General features: G+C 45.3%; 2 protein-coding genes across 4 annotated transcripts in view; both read left to right on the plus strand.

The window, feature by feature from the left end:
• CFAP57 (cilia and flagella associated protein 57) overlaps positions 1-8,405 on the plus strand; it is a 23,251-nt gene extending 14,846 nt beyond the window's left edge. For both annotated transcript variants that reach the window (XM_086841395.1, XM_086841396.1), the window contains exons 16-22: positions 1-159; positions 588-731; positions 1,823-1,939; positions 2,972-3,106; positions 3,190-3,333; positions 7,133-7,259; positions 7,544-8,405. In XM_086841395.1, the coding sequence (XP_086697521.1) occupies positions 1-159; positions 588-731; positions 1,823-1,939; positions 2,972-3,106; positions 3,190-3,333; positions 7,133-7,259; positions 7,544-7,722 (1,005 nt within the window). In that variant the 3' untranslated portion in view covers positions 7,723-8,405. The remainder of the gene's footprint in view (positions 160-587; positions 732-1,822; positions 1,940-2,971; positions 3,107-3,189; positions 3,334-7,132; positions 7,260-7,543) is intronic.
• Positions 8,406-10,860: 2,455 nt separating this feature from the next.
• TMEM125 (transmembrane protein 125) lies at positions 10,861-20,127 on the plus strand. Of its 2 annotated transcripts, XM_023932596.2 has the most exons (3): positions 10,861-11,185; positions 12,669-12,811; positions 16,642-20,127. In XM_023932596.2, exon 3 carries the CDS (start codon positions 16,937-16,939, stop codon positions 17,597-17,599), a length of 663 nt encoding a protein of 220 aa, XP_023788364.1. In that variant the 5' UTR covers positions 10,861-11,185; positions 12,669-12,811; positions 16,642-16,936; the 3' UTR covers positions 17,600-20,127. The 2 variants fall into 2 exon arrangements, 1 of the variants encoding a protein (XP_023788364.1); XR_015273625.1 differs by lacking the exons at positions 10,861-11,185; positions 12,669-12,811 and adding an exon at positions 16,442-16,531 and having other exon boundaries at positions 16,642-16,721.
• The last annotated feature ends 270 nt before the right edge of the window (positions 20,128-20,397 follow it).

A 20,397-nucleotide genomic window follows, 5' to 3' on the forward strand; every position in this document is an offset into this window, starting at 1 on the left:
TTGAGCAGCCTACAGAAAGAGCTCAAGGACCGAAACAGGGATATTGAGGAAATGAGACTGGAACAGCAGAAGCTGCAAGACATCATTAAATCACTGGAAAAGGACATCTTGGCACTAAAGACAGATATTAAAGACAGAACTGAAACTGTCCTAGAGAAGGTGAGAAAATGAACAGTTGGATGAGATTAAAATCACCTCCCTTAATTAAATAGAGATATTTATTTTAATAGTATTTGTTGTGATAATATCACATGACTGGAAACCCGATTTCAACTTAAGGAGCTTGTGATCTCCAATTTGCGATTCTGGTTTTTAATTGGCGTTCTAGGCTTTTCTTGGGGAGCTCAAGTTCAGGATGTTGACTTTCTCATCCCCTGTTCTGGAATCTGTAGATGGCTCACCATTATTTGCCCCCTCCCATCTGACCAGATGGAGGTTGCAAATCTCCAGTAGATTTGCAAATGGAGTTCAATCTTCCACAAGATCTGTGACTGCTGGTTTTGCCTCTTCTATATTTGTGCCTTGTCCTAGGGGATCTGTTTGAGAGTGATGGATCTGATTCAGATCTCTGTACCCATTTCTTCCAGGAGAAGCATATTTATGATCTAAAAATTAAAAATCAGGAACTGCAAAATTTCAAGTTTGTACTGAGTTACAGAATAGAGGAGTTTAAGAAGCTAATAGAGTCACGTGAAAATGATATTGAGACAATGAAGAAACAGATCAGTGAGGTGAGTAACACTCTCATTTGGCCTCTGCTACTAAGCCCATTGTCTAAATACAAAGATGACCCAACAAGTCCATTAAAGATTCCACCCTGATTCTTCCTTGACTTCTTTCAAGGATACACTAATTCAATAGCCATGCAGCTAATAAAAATATCTGTAGACAATAGCTATTTCATTTTCTATCACACGCTATCAGTGATGAACATAGTTATTTAAGTTCCTGTATGTAATTCTAGATTTTGCTTTAAAAGTCGGTCTTTTCCTTATGTGGTTGCCCTCTATGTGCCCTATAGTATTTGCAAGACACTGCTTTTACTGATCTGATGGAAAAAAGTAAATTTCTATTCTCAGAAATGTTACAGATTTATGCAAACATAGCTCTACTAGGCCTTAGGGACATGGACAAATTATATTCATCAGTTGATACATGGGAAACTTGGACATAATCATACTTAGCATGCAGCAAATTCATTGAGAGTATTTATTATAGAAACTTGCTATGATCTCTGCATAGATGTATCCTTAGCTCAGTCAAACTAGGACTGTGGTGACAGTCTTTTAAATAAAATGCAAACCAATGAACAATTTGTATGCACTTCAGACTAGCAAGATGAAATCCCTGTTGTCTTTTTTGGTCACCGTCTTGTGCCATAAATAATTGCTGTAGTACTCTTATTGTTTTTTCCTCTGTGTTCTGCATATGTACCCACAGTTTTCAATCCATTTGTTTCTTTTCAGTATCAGGTTCTAGTTATTGTTACTCTTACTCTTTCCAGTATTGACTGACCATTTCCACCTCATCCATTTTTATTCGGATGGAACAGAAGAGCTCCCGTTCAGCTCAAGGAATTTAAGGGGTATCACATAATTTAAATTAATGTGACTCTGTAACAGAGTTGCACATTCACTTATGTGGTTTCTGCATATTCTGACAGAGGGCAGTGTTGTTACAAAATTGATGTTTCTCATGTTGTCGTTCAACCTGAAGGGGGAACTATTCCCTCAAGTCTGTATTTCCAGTCTCTGGTTTTCCTGTTATGTTATTTTTTCACATCTCCCTTTAGCCCTGATTTCCTCCTCCTGCTTCCTTTCAGATGGAGGAGGAGCTGGAACAATTCCGCAAGGAGAGCATAGAGCTGAAGCTGAACATCACACGACTGCAACAGAAACAGAAGGCGACTGCTCACGAGGTGCACAGAGAGATGGAAAAGGTATGGGGTTCCCCCTCCATGCAGGTCCCACAGAATGACATTGGTGGGGACAGAACACTGGTGAAGCATTAGACTGACCAAACAGTTACTTCAAGGGTGCTGTGTCCAAGGACCAAGAGAGTCTCTGGTCAGTGGTGACAAAGACACAAAACTTCCAAGCCTGCAAACAGCTTACAGCATTCGTATTTAAAAAAAAAAATCCAGTTATTTATGCATCAACACATATTCTCCTGAGTTTAACAGAACAGTGAGGTGAATGCTGAAGTTGTTCCTGCCCAAGCCTGCAATTTGGGGACACTTGGCCTAAACAGGAGCAGCATGTAGGATACCACTTAGCATTAGTAGGATGACATAAAGGAAGGTCTCATTAATGGAGGAGTCAAGGACCCCTTGTTTGACAACATGTCAGTTATGAGGGAGGAAAAGGGACTGCAGGTGAAGGTGGAGGAGCTTAGCAGGCAGTGCATGAGTGAAGAAGCAGGTAGAGAGGCCTGGCAGAGACCAAGAGAGAATGAGAGGGCAATCTTGATGTGAAATTAGCAGTCTGTGCATGTGTCCAATACGTTTTGTTCTTGCCTTTTCAACTGTTGGTGTGTTGTTTCTAAATAAGAAGGTAGGACAGCATTTAGACAATGCTCTCAGGCACATGATGTGGCTCCTGGGGATGTCCTGTGCAGGGCTGAGTTTGACTCAATGATCCTGGTGGGTCTCTTCCAACTCAGCATATTCTGTGATTCTGTGTTTGGGAAAGGACAGTGGGCAATAGCATAATGAACCACTGTTTTTCAGATTTCATCTTTGGAGGCTGGCACTGATGCCTAATAAAATTAATAAGAGGTTTATTATTAAATTTATCACTGCTGTTCAACACATAGTGCTCACATTCCCAGTGAGTTTTTAATTAATTCTTTTTAAAGTGAAGTAGAAGAAAGTATATGAGAGTTTTCACCAGTTCCACTAGACTTTCTAGAAAATTGCACAATGGCATGTTCTGATGAACCAAATAAGAATGTGACTATATCATTCTTGCAGAAGCAAGATATGGAAACCCTCATCAAACGATTTAAAGCAGATCTTCATAATTGTGTGAGCTTCATTAACGATTCTAGAAAAATGAAAGATGGTATCCGTGAACTCTACACCAAGTATGTGCATCAATCAGACTTGGTGAGTCAGAACCTTTGCCTTCTCCTTGCCCATGGCTTTGTCTGGTAGTGTAATTATTGAGGCAGCATGCTGTCCCTTCTCAGGCAGAGGCTCAAGCAAAAGATGCAGATTTGCAGCAGAAGTACAAGGAACAGCAAGAGTATAATGAGAGGAATTTGGCAATTTTAAGGAAGAGAATGACGAAGGATAAGGAAATGCACCACACTGCTTACATGCGCATCATGCAGGTAATAAGCCTTTTCCTTGTGGTATGGAGGGGGAACAAAGGAAGTGGCTGCACAAGAGACTTTAGTAACCTTACTGTTATGGTTTCTTAGGACTTTGAAATAGTTTTGGTTGGCTTTCTTGCCAGAAATTCCTACATTTTTCAAGTGCTTCCATTAACTTTTCTGAACAAAAAGAGCAAGGTCTCTGAATGGCTTCTGTTTTGTGGATACTTTTGTTTAACTCCCACTCCCTAAAAGGAGATAGGGAACTTCTGTAGCATGGATGTTTTTAAGGACATTAATGTACTTACTTTTTATTTCAAACAGTATTCATAATTGCCATCATAGTCAATTTTCCCTTGTTTGAGTGTCAAGCTGTATCTGGTATGTAGTAATGTTTAGGAAGTAATTTTGGAGGAAGAAAAGAAAATAAAAAAAAACCCCTTCTTTGTCCACATAGTCCCATGCCTATTGGTGTGAATTCAGAAGAACATTATGCCTTTCACATCCAAAATTTTCAAGGAAGTTCAGAAATATGTGGGGAATATGTCTATTTGTACTAAAATCTCTTGCTCAGAATTCTTGTTTCTTACAAAGCAAACTCAGCTCGTGACTGCTGGGGTCAAAGGTCCAATTTGTTTTCATCTGGAGTGGGAGGACCTAGAGCCCCACACCAGATATCCTAGGAGGATAGCTTTTCTAGTCTCTTTTTAACAAGATCTCCTTCTGCTCAGTCAGCATTTCCTTTTCCCCTCAGTAGCCCTTTCTGCATTGTTACTTATTATGCTTCCTCAGGATCATTAAATCTTAGTCCCCTCCTAAGTCATTTGTTGTTTGCTATTTATTCATAATTTGCTTCTTCAGGGCTAGACAGCAGCAATCTTCTTCCCTGCCACTATTTTAATTTTTTTTTTTTTACTCTTTCTGTGAGTTAGACGTTTCCTTTGGCACAAAAGGAGATGGGTTCAGAAAATAACCTGAAGAATTTCCTTACTGGAATAGGGTGACAGATGGTGTTCATAATGATAATACTTGATGTCTTGGATCAGTAAGCCTAACATGAAATGATGATTAAAACCAAATTAATAAAACATCTGGAAGATGAAGATATCAAAGATTCTAACCAGCCTGGTTTCTTCAAAGAAAAAGCAGTTCTCTGAAGTCCAGTAGATTAATGAGATTTTACAGCCAGCAGGAATTATCATGGCCTTCCAGTCTTTCACAGCAGCTTTTAAGACTAGTTTAGACAAACTTCTGTGAGGATTTGCTTTGAAAAAGCAAATGACATCTTGACAGTCTTCTAGCTCTGTATTTCTATTATTCCTCAGTTGGGCTTACGTTTTCAGAGCTATGCCCTCCTCTTTGAGAGATTATTCATAGGTACACTCCACTAGTGACTGCTGCAACAGATGATTAGAACTGTCAAGATAATTTTAATTATTCTTACCAGTTGACAAGTTGCCTGTTATTCAACTATTAGTTTTTCCTCCAGCCTTCTGTATTTGTAATGGTTTCTTTGGATACATAAAAACAGAGACATTGAATAACCTTGAAGTAGTGCTGCTTAAACTGAAGCCCATATAGGATGAAATTTTCTATATGTCCTACCTGTTTCTGACAGTCAGCACTGTAGAGACTTCCTACACTGTACATTGCATCCATATGATGTGTCACTGTACCTGATGGCCTCATCATCCATGCATTTGATCAGTCCCTTTTCTGAAACAATTGGTTCTTTGCCACAACATCCCATGACAATTAGTTTTCCCATGAACATTTATTTTAATTCATTCTGTGACACTGCATTGCAGTGCAAGCATTCTGTCAGAATGCAAATATTGAATTAAAGGCTAATCTCTCTGGAGAGGACGACTCTTCAGGAAAATATTACCAGTGTCAACCAACAGCCTTTTAGCACCAAGCAAACCAAACAAGACATTTCTACATAGCCCAGATTGCTTCATGCAAGATACTTTGTATTCTGTTTTCTGATAGATCAAAAACAAGATCTTCATTTGACAGCAGCAGGTAATCACTTGGGCTGAATGTATGAAGGTGCTCATGACTAAAGTACACCTAAAGGGAAATACTATGACCCAACCCTGAAAGCTGGTCAAAATAAAATGACCTTGACTGATTATTGGAAGTTACTCTCTTCATGTGCTCTTTCAGGATCAAGCTCTGGAATAAATGCATAAAGTCAAATTTCATCTGTATTTAAAGGCTTGAACTAGACAAGTCAGACTCAACAAAATTTTACAGTTCCAGAGCTGCCTGAGCACACCAGCTCCTGCTGCATTTATAGTCCAGCATAACCACTGCAAGAGGGACTCTTCTTCCCAACAAGTTCAGATCTTAATGAATCCTACACTCTTGCTCCTCAGTGATTTTCAGCTGAGGAGAAGCTAAAGCACAGCTTGCTGTAGTTGCCTCCATGTGAAGTCTTGATAATCTTGCCACAAATGCCCTGAGCTAGTGCTGCCAAGTTGAACTCCTTGAGTGCAGCCACATTCTGGGAGGTGCAGTGAGCTTTGTACTTCACTACTGACCAGCCTGCAGTTGTGTGGTGCCAGCACTTCCATAAGTATACACAAAGGAACTGAGTTGTATGATTTACACAATCTTTTGTGGCAACATAATTATCTCTACCAGCCAAAATTATCATTAAAACAAAAGTAAAAAAACAAGATTTGAGGGCACCATTTTCATGGAAAAATTTCATTCATCTTTGTTCTTGCCTCTCGTTGTTTTAGTGGGTTCACTACTGCTTGGGATTGGTATTGTGAGGTACCCTAAACATGCCTTTTTGCCATCTATCTTTTTTTTAAATGTTGCCACTGTGTTGCAAAAGTTCTGAAAAAAACCACCACAGGTAGCTGAAATAGTTTCTACTCTTGGTTCAAGTATGATGACAGCTATTTAACATTTGCTCTAGTTATTGATGTGGTATTTCACTGTCCTTGTAAAAGGCAAAGACAGAATTCCACTTAACTCTCTTGAATACAGAAAAGAAATATTTAGTTAATGGTTCCCCTGTTTCTAAATCATGAGCAGCAGTGTTATCATCTTTCACTAGTATCAACCCATACTGGTTTTGCTGAAGTATTTGAACCTGTTGCAACAATGGGTAAATTACATTTACTGGCACTTCCACAGCTCCTTCAGCAAGATGCTTCATGGTAGGCTACTAAAAACTTAGAGAATTGAACTTTTATGGGCTGAAAACTGACTTAAAAAAAAAAGAACGAAAGATGAATACATTGCTAACTTTTCCTTATAATATCATGTTAGCAGCAGGTATCTCAAGTCTCCACATGCTTTATATATTTCCTAATAATTTGGAAGGAGTGTAGAAAAGTGATGTCTGTCAGAACTGTTGAAGAGAGCTTTGAATAATTTCAAGGAGATAAAGATCATTTAAGTGAACAAATACATAATGACATATGAAAAGCAAAATAATACACACTGGAGGGAGAGATGGGAATTCTTCACATTAATTCTGAATTAATTGGATCAGTTTAGGAAGGCCCTGAGCTTCTCTTTGGATTGGCAAGGAAAATGATACCTTGGGGTGCAGCTGCAGTCAGAAAAGCAAAACAAATACTAGTTTTTTGAGCTAACGTGGTTTGAATTCTGTCATTTTCTGTCACATCTACTGCGGTCTTACCTGAAATGTTGTCTACTCTCCTGATTGCCCAGCACCTTCTGCTTGTGATACTGATTCTATACTGTCCAGTGTTTTTCTCAAAGATATGAAGATACATATTGCTCAGCCAGTGAGTACCTGTGCTTTTCCTTATAGAGCATGTTGTTTTTGCAGGAAAATGTGAGTCTGATTAAGGAAATTAATGACTTGCGGCAAGAACTGAGGGTGGCCAACACGCAGGTACATGACCTCCAGTCAGAACTGAGATTAAACAAGAACAAAAAGGCAATTCAAGACACAGGTGAATAGTTCCTGTATATTTTCCATATTGTTAGTACTCATGGCAGAAGCCCTTTTTGTCCTTGGTGAGCACTTCTATTACTGTCTGTGTTTCATTCTAGCTTGTCTGCCTGGTGGGACCTGTTATATTTTAATGTTAATTGTTGAAGCTGCTAAATCCTGCAGATTCTTACTATTTAGATCTACTCCTTCAGCCCTGAAAGATGCTTTCCCTTGTTCATGCCAAAGAACTGTATGAGCTGGACCTTTGTTACTGTACTATGTCCTCTCTATTTTATCTTCTAGCTCCCTCCAGTGAAATTCTGTCCAGCCCAGCTGTCCTGAGGTTGAATCCAGAGATGGAAAGTGAAAAAATCATAGAAATGCAGCAGCTAGAAATTCAATATTTGCGAGACCAAATCCAGGAGAAGGGGCAAGCCCTGAACTGTCCAGATTCAGCCTCTTTTGATCAGAAATCTTCCTGAATGGAATCTGGAAAGAAGCCACGAGACACAGCAACACTGACATGGATCAAGGATGCCTTAAGTTATTGTATCCTCCTGGCAAGATCAGAAATGCAACAGCATAGAGTATGCTTACATGATCCTATACTCTACCACTAGAAGCATTTATGAAACAATTGGTGCTCTGAACACTTCTACTTTCCTGAAATTTGCCCTTTTCATGAGATTTAGGAGCCAAAAAAAATTGTGTTAGTGTAAGACTAATCTTTGGGCCTTCATGCTAGGTACTCATCTTTCTCTTGAAAACTAATGTGTCCTAATTCAGAAGAGATAGTCAAACTGTAAGCCTTTTCTGTTAGAATTCTAATTTGGTGTCATTGTGCTGCAAAATTCAACATCAGCTTTTTGTTTTCCAGTATTAAATGGCCTATGTTTATACAAATGACTGCTGCTCTTAAAACTAATGTAATTGTTATTCCAAGCAGGTATCCAGTCACAGATTAACAATCAATTACCTTGTGAGGGCAACCTTTGACTCAAGCACACAAGAGCTAGAGCCCTTGGTAAAGCCTCTGCTTCCTGTCTAGAGATGCGTTGCCTCAGATGCTACAATAATTTCAGCTGGACAAAAAAGGCAGTTTCAAACTCCCAAAATCTGGAATAAAGTCCAAACCTTATGTCATAACTCCTATAACTTTGAGAAATTGATTTTTGTTTGTCTTTTTTTCAACACCCGCAATCCCTTTAGTTCAGTTTTTCAGTGAAATTCTCCTAATAAGTCACTCTGCAAAGTATTCATATACAGAAAAAGGCAGGGAGTAATTTCTTCAGTAATGGAGCGGGGGGGGGGGGAAAAAACCCTAAATTTTTCATCTTTTGTTGTCAGTGCGTGACACGCTGTCCCACTGAGGACACTGAGGAGTATTTCACATCTATCAGAAGACTGAGCTACTGGTTGAGCAAGGAACTATATGGTATTACAACAGCCAGGATGTTACTGTTTCATTTCCTATCCTGAGTTGTGGAAAAGTGATAAGTGTTTAATGTACTCCTAATAATATTACACAGAGGAAGGTGGTGCCAGGGCTGGGTAACATGTAAACTGCATTACCATCAGGAATAGTAGACTCACTTCCAGGGCAATACCACGGCAAAATAGATGGTTCCATGAGCTCCAATGATTTTGGAGACTTCAACTGAGTGCATTGTCCATGAATGTGGAATTTAGTTTCTTTAGTCTATTTTTTTTTTTTTTTCATTTTGCATCTTTAACCTCTGTGGAGCATAGGTTTCACAGGAGCAAAAGGAAGAAGTTAATGGTCTGTTAATGGGGCAGTTTAACACCCTTTCTTCCTCCTCTCCTCCCCATATAATCATCTTGATACTTCCTGTACAGAAAGAGGATGTAATTAATGTAATTAGTAAATATTTTAGAATCTAGTTCCCTCTAAAATTTTCAGGACACACCCATTTTAATTAGCTAGGCTCTGGTGTGGTATAATTTTCCCCTCTCTGTCAGGACAAATTGAGTGCTAGAATCATACAACATACTGCTTTAAAAGTTGTGGTTTAGAGAAATGCAGCCAACTTTTCTGAAAAAGAAGAATCTTTTCCTAATATGCCTATACAGATAGTGAATTATTTCTAAATGGTGACTGATATGCTTAAAGATATGCCCCTATGTCACCCTTATTAGCAAATTTTAAAGGCAATACACAGCCTGTCAGATGAAGCCTAGGTAGCTTCAGCTGCCAGACTAAGCTGAAGAGGATTGTGAACTTGATCTTAGTGGCTTAGTGGCAGCTGAAACATTGCTTGTATAGGGGAGCATTAAACATCAGGCACAGCAGAGTGTTACAACCAGACTTCAGCAGACCTTCTGGAAGCAAAATAGATGTACAAGCCCCTTCTATACTGGGAAAAGCAGAGCAAGGTCAAAACTCCCACACATACACTCCATAAATGTTTTAGAATTAAGTTGTAACAGGATTATGGTTTTGTGCTAATGGTCTTCTGAATTCTCTCAGGGTGCAAAAACATTTTCTGCTTTCATCCTCTCTTGACCTGCATTGTTCTGTTTCTCCTTTTGGTACCTCCCTAAAGGAGCTGGTAAGCATTTCATACTCTTATAAAGCTACAGCCCACTTTCAAAAATGACTATATGGCTATCTGCATAAGGTTTCCCCTTAGATGACTTCTTTGCTAACTGGGCCAACTTAAAAAACCAGGATTTTCTGGATAGGGTCAAGCTCATTGTCCCATGGTGTTTGTATAGGAAAAACTATCACATACCATTTGTTTGTCCTATGTGTAGGACAACATCCTCTGGACTGATGATATTTCAAAAGTCTCGAAACACCTATCAGCTTTTTCTCAGACAAATTCCTGGGCCTGTCACACTACTTGGTTTCTATTTGATTAGCATATCCTAAGCTTCCCTTCTCACAGCTTGATAAAAAAGTAGCAAGTGACTTAATAACTGGGCCTCCCTTTCCATTAGCCAGGCAAGAGCTGTTGTTCAGTCCCGTTCTCTTCTTCCTCCATTTCCCTGGAGATTTTCCAGCTGCTCAGACTAACTGTAATGATCCCTTCTGCTATCATGAAACCTACCCAGTTCAGTCTGAGAATCCCATTCCTCTACTGACTTCAACATTTCTGCTACTCCCTTTTTTTATTCTTCAACTCTTAAATTAATCCTTTTCTGTTTCCCTGATTACTCTCAAAATAGTTACCCCCTTTTTTTTTACCACCGGATTACAAGGAAATCAGCTCTTCTGCAGCATGGTAAACTCTGCTGGTGCTGCTCTCTCCCAGGAAGGGGGTTCTGCAGCTGCTTTTTGGTGGGGAGAGATAACAGTGACATCTTTCCTGACTTGAGTGCCTGCTTGAACTTCTTCCAGAGAAAGAGGCAGCCCGATACGACTGGATGGCCCTAACCTATACAGTAGAGCAGGAGCTACTTTATTTAATACCAAATACCTGCTGAATGTGTCAAATATCCCCTAGCACTGCCAGCTTAGCTGCAGGCTTCTTCTCACCTTGCTGCCTGGGAGCTGCTCCCTGGCTCAGGCACCCCTTCACCTCCAGCAGGGAGGAAATGAGCCACCTTCCAGGATCGGTGTGCGGCCAGAGGCCAGATCCTGCCCGAGGAGGGAGGGAGGGGTAGCGCCTGCACACCGGCGCGGCTCTGGAGCGTCTCCAAGAGCAGCAGCAGGTTTGCTGAGACGCCACCCAGCTGGGGAATGCACCTGCCCGGGCAGGAGGTGAGGGCTGCAGCCGGACCTCGGCTCCTGCTGCCGCGGCACCAGGAAGGGGAGCCTCACCTGGGTCTTGGCAGGTACTTGCAAGAGGAAGGGAAGAGATTTTCTCCGTGGGATCTCTCATTAGCTGGATCCAGTGGAAGGAAAAGCAGGAAAAACCATTGCTGCCAGCCTGGAGCAGGGAAGTGTGCTGGGTTATCGCGTGTGGGCAGCGTCTGCCGCAGGTGAGCGATCCCTTCCTCCCTGGGAGCTGCGCGGGAAGGAACTCCAGCAGTAGCTGCTGCCACAGGTTTGAGGCTCCTTCAGACTTGCTTCTTAAGAGACCCCGCTTCTTGCCTCCGATTCATTTCTTCCTGGTGCCATTGTTTCCTCTCAGCGCACAAGGCTCGGGAGTTTCTTGTTCCCGTGGAGCTGCCAGGCCACACTTGGCGGAGGCGCATCAGGACAGGCTCTGCGGGGTCAGGATAATGGATGCCTGCTGAGCGTACAGGGAGGAAGGGGAACATGACACTCTACAGTGGAGCGTGCCAAAACTGTCTAGGCCTGTGTGAAAGGCTGCTGTGCACTGACCAAGCCGTCCACCATCCTTAAGCCCAGAGCTCCTAGGCTTGGGGAAAGGCAGGGACAGTCCACCATCACCCAGGGCTTCCCTGGGGCTTCCCAAATGCAGCCTGATGGCCGGAGCACTGGTAGGACAGATGCTTGCTTCTGGGAAAGCATTATCCATCTGTCAGGGGAGAGAGGTGCAGATCAAGCTGCACAAGTTTGCATGGAAATTGAGCAGCCCAGGAAAAGAGAAGTATTGGGAATTGGTGTGGCAGGCAAAGGAGTGTGGGTCTCTTGCTAGGATTTGGGGTGAGACAGATAGATGCCACATAAAAACCCCATTACTCCCATTCCTTGCAAGCTTCTCTATTCCCAGTTCTCAGAGAAGGAATGTTCCCTCATGCTCCCAGGTACACAGGCAGGCCTTGACACCATGACACTCAGAGCTTCTGCTTTGTGCATTGGCAGTAATTCAGTCATAAAACAAGATACATGAGCCTCATTCTCTTTGAGCCTATAGGGAGTTAGAACAGAATCAAATATGCTTAGGAAGCATTTCTTTACTGAAAAGGTGGTCAAACACTGGAACACACTTCCTAGAGAATTGGTTGATACCCCAAGCCTGTCAGTATTGAAAAGGCTTCTGGGCAATGCCCTAAAAAACATCCTTGAATTTGGTCAGCCCTGAATTGGTCAGGCAGTTGGACTAGATAATCATTTTAGGTCCTTTTCCATTGAAATACAATATAATAGACAATACAGTAGGATAGAATAGACAAGCTAGAATAGACAAACCAGAATACAATAGACAGAATAGGATGTATTGTTTCAGTTGGAAGGGACATACAGCAATTCAGGGCTGATTCTTTTGGTAAAGAAATGCTTCCTAAAGCACTGGAAATTGAAAAAAAATTACATGAAATTATGGGAAATTGTTTATGCCTACTCTGGATTAAGGACTTTTGTGAGGCACAGAGTGGTGGCAAGCCCACCCCTAACAGGCTATGGACAGACCAGGTGAAGAAGCAAATAAGCTGTGATAGACTGGGAAAGCAGAGGGCTGAGATGGCTCAGATTTGAGATTGCAAAGCTCTGTTTACTGTCACCTGTTACACTGTTACACTGCTCACGTACATGATCCTGTGTATTGTTATTTTATAGCAAATCTTGTTGGACTCTCCCAGTCTCCACGATACTCACAAGGTCCACATAAAAGCTGCATAAAACCCTTCTGAGGCTGGAAGTACAAGGAAGTACTGCAGGAGCCTGTCTCATCCCCAGACTTCCCCTCCTGAATCTTGTGGGTAAGCACTGTTTCAAGGGGTACCTTGGGTTTGAGGAGAAGAGGGAAGTGAGGAATATTTCAAGAGCTGAATTGTACGTGACTCTGAAATTGAAGAGTTAATTAATACACAGTCCATGGCCTTATCTGTCAGACATTAGTCTGTCAGGCACAAAAAGTTTTTAAGTAAATAAATATAGGCATGTATCATTCTAAGGCGTTCAGCCAGTGTACATCTCCCACACCTGCAGCCAGGAGTGGCCAGGAGCACATTGATCATGACCCTCAATTTCCAGTTTAATGTCAGAGTATGGAAAGAAAAAAACCCAACACAATGAAAAAGGAAAAACATGAATATTTTTGTTTTCCTGCATTCCCAGTGCTTTCCTGTTCTTCCTCCACAGCTGCCAGCCAGCAGTGGTGAAGGACAGCATGTCCACTTTTTTCCTAAAATGTGCTCTTTGGACTTATAGCATTGTGTGGCTGGGCTGGTCCTCTCCTCTTGTTTCTCTTACATACAGAGATGGGAGCACAGAAGGTGCTTGCTTCAGTAGTGAGTAAATTTAGAGATTAACTACACACTATCCACACTATCAAATACACCAATCTGATGGGCCAACTGGCTTCTTATGGTCTGCCCCAGGCCAGTGAGAGCAGGTAGCCCAAAGAGCACCAAAAGAAGGGGCAACAGCTTTGGATGGCTGTCCTCCCTCATGGCAGAGCAGGCATCTTTATTTCTTCCCTTCTCTCGGTCTGATCTCGGCAAAGTGGTGTGCTGCACAAAGCCAAGAAAGCAGACCAGCAAAGTTGCTGTGAGATCTAGGTTCATCCCTTCTTCAAGGAGTGGTGGGTGACAGCCCAGGGTAGGGCTGCCTTGGTTTAACATATAAAAAGAGTTTTCTGAAGAGAGTGGGAGGCAATGCACCCAGCCTGAGGAATGAGAAACTGTAGCTAGATTTAAGGAGGAATGTTTTCATGGTGACGGTGATTTAACTCTGGAATGATCCCTGAGGGGCTGTAGATCCGGCATCCTTGGCACCTAAATGAATGGGGCCCTGACCTGCTCCTTCTGACTTTTAGGTGAACTCTGCTTTAAGTAGGTGACTTCACAAGGTCTCACCCCACCTTAATTATTCAGTGATCGAGGAGTAAAAATACTGTTATTAGCAGCACAAACCCTCAGGGTCTAGAGAAACAAGTGTGGATGGCTTTAGAGCAAAAGATTATATTCCCAGAACATTTTCAAACAGACATAAGGAAACATGAAAGCACACTTCAGTGGAAGCCTTTGCCTCTCCAAATAATTTGTTTAATAGAGGTTAATGTAACACTGGGAAACTCTCCAAATAATTTGCTAAATAGAGGTTAGTATAAAACTGGGAAATACATGCTTGTAAAGGTGATAACTAATTTTGTTCCTCAGCCAGATGCTCCTATGGTTTTATTTTGCTCCCTTGTCCTTCTTCTGAGCAAATAAAAAACTAAAATGGTTAAATTTTAAGAAGTAACATGAAAATGCAGTGCTGTACCTTGATTTTGATCACATTTTCCCTCACTGTGGTTTATGCTGTTGTGGTTTTTTTGTTTACTGTTTGACTCGTATAACTCAGGTCAAGCAGCAGAAAACACAGACTTTGCACTTCTCCAAGCTTTATGTTCTCTTAGTCTGAAATCTCAATCTAATCTACAAACTCACTATCTACTAGACTCGCCCATTCACTGGTAAGTAGGAGATAAGGCACCAGTGTGCTTGGAGAAGGAAAGGCAGGAGGGAGCAATGTTTAGCACCAAGCTGATTTGCATGGGTTTCTGGAGAAGATAACTCCAGACTCAATGTCTCCTTGCCTCTCTCTACTTTTAATAGTGCCCCATGACATCCTCACCTTCCTGGGGACTTTTGTCCTGGGCACACACCAACAACACAAGCTATCTGCTGTCTCACGCAAAATCAAAGTGCATCCCAGCAGGCACAAGCCAACATGCTCAACCACAGCTCTTGTCTCTCTCTAATTGGTGTTTTCTGATTGTTCTGGCTCCAGCCAGGAGCTGTAGGTCTCTCACAGGCCTCCCAGCCAGGGTGCCCCCTCTGGACCCCAGTTTCTGTGCCGCAGCCCCTGGCTGCCCGGGCTCCCCAAGCTGCAGCAGCTGTGCAGAACAGCCCTGTGGGCTCCCAGGGCGGGTGGCTCCCAGGCCTGCAAACCCGCTCACAGACTTCCTGGACACGTGCTGCTGCTGGCTGCAGGCCCTGAGCCACGTCCAAAGTGACCTCATGCTCCATCACAGCCGGGGAGTGACTCAGGAGGAGCTTGGCCTGACACTGTCAGGCGGTGTCTGGTTCGGGCACTCCCCACACAATTGTCCTCCCTCTCCCCCCCTCCTGTTGGCTGGGCCTCGATGGAGGAGCTTTTGAGGTGTTTGCTGGCAGCAAAGGCATTGCCATACAGGGATGCAGCCTGTAGAAACAGACAGGGAGAGTGACGGGAGGAAAGATCCTTGGTGTGTGCAGAGCTGCCATGTGTGGAGGTCATAAATTATCCCTGCCTGTGTGTAATGAGCCCTGAGCCCCAGTGCTGAGCAGAACAGGGTACAAAGCACATTAGACATGGGCTAATGGGCTCCTGAGACCATCTCTAGAAGGCAGGGTGGCTGTCCCCCCACCGAGGAGCAATGACACAGCTCTGACACAAGGGACCAGAGTCAGTTCCTGTCCCTGCCATGGGCTGCTGCAGGACTCAGAGTAGTTCATGTGTGTGCCTGTAGTGGTCAAGGGTGCATTATCCTGTCTAGGAGGTGACAGAAGCTGTTCTTAGGTCTCCAGGGTTTGCCCTGTGTCTCCCAGGCTCAGCCATTGCTGATGTGCTCTCCTGCTGTCCTCTCCAGCACCTCTCCATGGTTTGGGTACTAGCTGTTCTAGAGGGTCCCTGTGGTGCTGTGGACCAGCTGGAGCACTCACATGCCAGGGAGGAACACTGTGTGAGAGAAATGCAGCTGGTTTCCACTCTTGGTCTAAAAATGTACCCAAAGAAGTATTGAGGGGGGCCAGGATAGCGGGGACACAAGCCTGGGAACTTGGAGTGGAGAGCTGAGACAAGGTGCTGTGTCCAGGGGAGCCCAGCTAAGCACAGCACCTCGGAGCCAATACTGCCCTTCCTCTGCTCCCCTCCAGTGGCAAAGCACTTCAAAGACCAGCAGCAAGGAGAGCAAAATCTCAGGGTGCCAGGCCATAGCCAAGGGTTCTTTCCAGGGGAGTGCTGAGGTCACTGGAGATGTAGCTCCACATTTCTGTAGGGAACTTCAGAGGGGAAACTGCTGGCAGTGCAGGGGTGGGGACAGGGCTGAGAACATACAACTATGGTAGCTCTCACTCTTCCAGCCACTGGAGTGGAAGGGTTAAACACTGGTCCTGACCCCCACCTCCCATTCTGGGCAGCAGAGCCAGTTGGTGACAAGAGGCTGATGCTGATGAGGGAGCATGTGAAGCCGAGCTGTGAATGGGGCTTTATACCAGGAGGGTCCTGCCTCTGCTCCGTCCCTGCCCTGCTGCCAGCACCAGCTGCAGGCAGAGTCCTTTGGGCAGCAATGTGCCAGCAGCCTCTGAGCAGGGCACACGACACTGGGGAGGCAGGAGACTCACCCTTGGGGCAGGCTGGGGTTCCCCCACAGCACATGGAGGTCTCCCAGGAAGACGTGCGGCTGAGCTGTTCTCCAGCAGACAGGGCTTCTGTGAGGGAAGCACAGTAAGGTCTGCAGGCCAGCCTGGAGCAACCAAGGCCCAGGGTTTGGCACAAGATTATTTGGTACGGGGGAGCAGGGTCTCTGTTTATTTATATCTTCTCTTCTTGACTTTTCCAGATGAAAGACACAGGAAAGGAAGGAGACAGCCCTGGCTATTCCCCTATGATGCTGCTCTGGGAATGCTCCATCATGTTTTACAGTCCTGCCTGGGTGGTGGGCTCAACCCCAGCACATGGACCATAGTTCTCCAGGTGGCACCACTGCAAAAGGAAACTCCATCAGGATCCAAAGAATGAGACCAAGACGTCACTGCTGGAGAAATGCAGCTGCCTTCACCACTGCTGCTGCATTGACCCTCCATTTGCTGTAAGGGTACAAAGCCATCTGTGCCCTCTTCACCCAGCTGCCCACCATGCCAGAGCTGGCAGAGCTGAGCAGCCCCCGCACCCCTGCGGATGCGGACCACATCCAGAGGAATATCTTGGAAGAGCATGTGGAGCTTTGGTGGTTCCAGGACCCAAAAAAGTCCATCCTGTGCTATGGGATGGCCGTGGTGCTGATCATGGCCTGCGGGATCGGGGGCATCATCCTGCTGTACAGCACTAGCAGCCGGTCTGGAGAGTGGCGGCTCGCCGTGGGCACCACACTCTGCCTCCTGGCCCTGCTCGTGCTGCTGAAGCAGCTGCTGAGCTCTGCAATCCAGGACATGAATTGCATCCGCAGCCGGGATCAGATCGAGCTCCTGAAGAGCGGAGGCTTCTCGGACTGCCTGGTGCTGCTGCTGAGCGCCCTGGTGCTGCTGGTCTGCGGGGTGGTGCTCACCATCCTCTCCACCACCACCATGCAGCTCAGCCCCGCACGGCCGCTGGCCAGCATGTTCACCAGCGGGGTCATCCTCCTGACTGCTGGCAGTGCCATCCTCCTCTGCCTGCTGCTATACCTGCTGTGCACCTCCTGCCGCCGGGCGGCTCCTCGGAGCCTGGAGACCGGCGAGATCCGCGTCTTCACCATCTCCGGCCGCCTGGCTGGGAACAGGCGGCTTCCTCCCACCTCCAGCATGGCCAACCTGATCTGACCCAGGACACTTCTGCATGAGCCTTAGTGGATACAACCTGCCAGTGATGGCCTTTCCCAAGGAAGGGCGAGAGCTGCAGTGTGCCTAGTGTTTCTGTTGGAAATGACTGGCGTTTGCTTTGCCCCAGGCTGGTGGCACAGCACAGACATGGGGTGCCTGGATGGGCTCTGACCTGGCTGGCATTTTATCTCCTGTGGCAGCTGCCTGCCTGCCTGGCTGTGACCCATGTTACAGAGTGAAGGTGAGCCTGTCCTGTACCCCGGGGACCCCAGTACCTTCTTAGTCCCTGCAGTTCCTGGAACTGTGTCATATGCTCTCCTGGCAGGAGAGGCTGTAATTGCAGATGGTATAAAACCAACCTGTGCTCTGTGCAGAGCCTCCAGCTCCTGAGTGAAGTAGAGCCTCTAGCAGCTGGTGAATGGCAGGAGATATTTTGCATGTCAGCAGGCACAAGGGAGCCTGATGCGAGGTATGGCTGTAGGGGCTGCTCCCATGAAATCACTGGTGTCTGTGGGAGTGTGGAATTTGCATAGGACTGTGTGTGCCAGAGCCATAGCATGGCTGGACCTCACATGAAATGCTGTTTGTGTTTGCAATGCCAGGATCTGTTCCAGTGTTACATTTCTGCAGCCCACCATCACCTGTGGTTTATCAAAGGGGTGATCAAGGGGTATTGGTGTCAAGGCCCTGATGGGTTATCTGTGCTGGACTGGGTGTTGGGGCTCTGTTATCATGCAAATGTGCTCCAGCTACAGCAAGGTGCAGTTGCTGGGGGATGGTGATGGGATGCCCAAATCCTGGGGCTGGGGCTGCCCTCTGCAAAAGCTGTGCAAGGGGAGAGTGCTGTGCCCTCCCACAGGAGTTTCCCAGGCACAGGCACCTCTGCTGCCAGGAGCCCTGCAGCTCATCCCAGTCCCTGCTTGTTTCCATGCTGTTTCTATCTCCCAAGTGCTGCAGCTGCTGCAGGGCAGAAAAGTTCTTCTATTGTCACTTGGGCCTTGCCTGGAGCTCAATTGGTGTTTTATCTCTACAAGGTATCTTGTTTTATCACCAAGGTGTCTCTCCCAGAGGCAGACTAACAATTCACCCCAGGAACTTTTCCTGTGACTTAAGCCTAACTTACCCATCAAAATTTTAATTTCCCTCATAGACCCACTAACCTTTTCACTGCCCTTTCCATAGACATAGATCCCAACCTCCTGCTAAAGATGTTCCTGCATGATCCTTTCTTCCTCTTAGCCAGTTGGTCAGAGCATGGTGCTACAACACCAAGGTCATGGGTTTGAACCCCATGTGGGCTATTCCCCTAAGAGTTGGACTCTTAGGGGATCCTTCTGGGCCCCTTCCAGCTCAGACTGTTCTGTGATTCTTCATCTTCTTGACTGCTCCCATCTTTCCTTCACCTGAGTTGCTCTGCCCTGGGTGTTGGTTTTGATCATTATTTGCCAAGTTTCCTCAGCAATGGAACAAGACTGAGCTATTGTTTTTTGGTGCCTGGTGGCAAATTCATTTGGAAGAGGATGATAACTGATTCCCTTGCTAACAGCACAAATCACTGTTCATGTTACACTTGGAGGCACTGTCAGAGTGCACCGTCAGCTGGTCAGTGAGGGCTTCACCCCTTCACAGCTCCATACCAACCATCCCCAATGCATGAGTGAGATCTCATGAGACCACATCTGTATTCACCTGCTCTTGCCTTGCTCCTGCTGACTCCTTTGCCTGAAGCCTTGGATTGTTTTCCCCAATGTACAGGTACATCATTTGGGCTTTTCTCTCTGTATCTCTGTTACATTTTCCTCTGCCACTTTCACATCATCTGTAGATTTTATTAAACTGCTGTTTCCTCTTCTCTCTGCATCTCCTCCCTTAATCTGCCCAAGAGCTCAGAAGGTGGTGGTGAGCTCAGATCCTCCTGTGCTAAATCTCTTCAAAGCTGAGCTGTTCTTTCCCTCTGGGCTGTTTGGCCCCAGGTCCAGCAGAGCCCCCTGTGCCTACACAGGAGGGGACAGGCCAGAACTGACTGGTTTTGCACCATCACCATTGCTGCTGCTCTGCACGTCTGTGTCAGTGCATGTGCAGTTATGCCAGGCTGCACCCCCTCTGCCAGCACCAGTGATCCAGCAAGGACTGCCAGCTCCAAGGACTGACAGGCCACAGCTGCCTGCACCCCAGCTGTTTTGCACATCTGGGAGTTTCTGTGAAGAGGCATGACTGTGCCCAGCTCACAGTTCCATGCTGCCCGCATGTCAATGTGAATCCTGTCCCCTCCATAGCCCCTTCAAAATGTGCCCCAAGTGCCTGTGAATTGTGCCAGAAAAGGGTGATTGACTCTGGGCCACAACAGCAACCCAAAGAGACGATGGTTGAGAACAGACTGCCTGAAGATGGTGGTTGGGTGTCCAGCTGCCCTGAGGGACAGCCTGTGCTGCCCAGTCACTGACTCCCCTCTGCAGCACAGGTGCTGGATTGTTTCTTGGCTCCTGTGTTGTGTGTGAACATACATAATAAAGTGTTAGAGAAGTTGATTGTGTTGAAGGCTGATACTTGAGCGCAGGCCTCTGCTGAGCAGGAGGTGTCACGTCTTTTCAGGGCTGGCCTCAGCCCAGGGCAGGAATCACAACAACCCAGGGTCCCTCATGTGGCTGTGGTTTTGGATCACCAGATAGTGTGGCAATGCCACCACAGCCCCAGAGTTGCATGTACTTCTTTCCTGATAACACAATTCCTATCTCCAGATGCATGTTAATACCTCTCTGCTTAAGAACCTAGACATATCCAGATACCCTTACCACTAC

The sequence above is a fragment of the Cyanistes caeruleus genome, chromosome 9, assembly GCF_971803275.1.
Source record: "Cyanistes caeruleus chromosome 9, bCyaCae1.hap1.1, whole genome shotgun sequence".
Classification (NCBI taxonomy): Eukaryota; Metazoa; Chordata; class Aves; order Passeriformes; family Paridae; genus Cyanistes; species Cyanistes caeruleus.

Coding starts and splice junctions, on each gene's coding strand:
- TMEM125 (XM_023932596.2), top strand. CDS start 16,937: ATGCCAGAGCTGGCAGAGCTGAGCAGCCCCCGCACCCCTGCGGATGCG.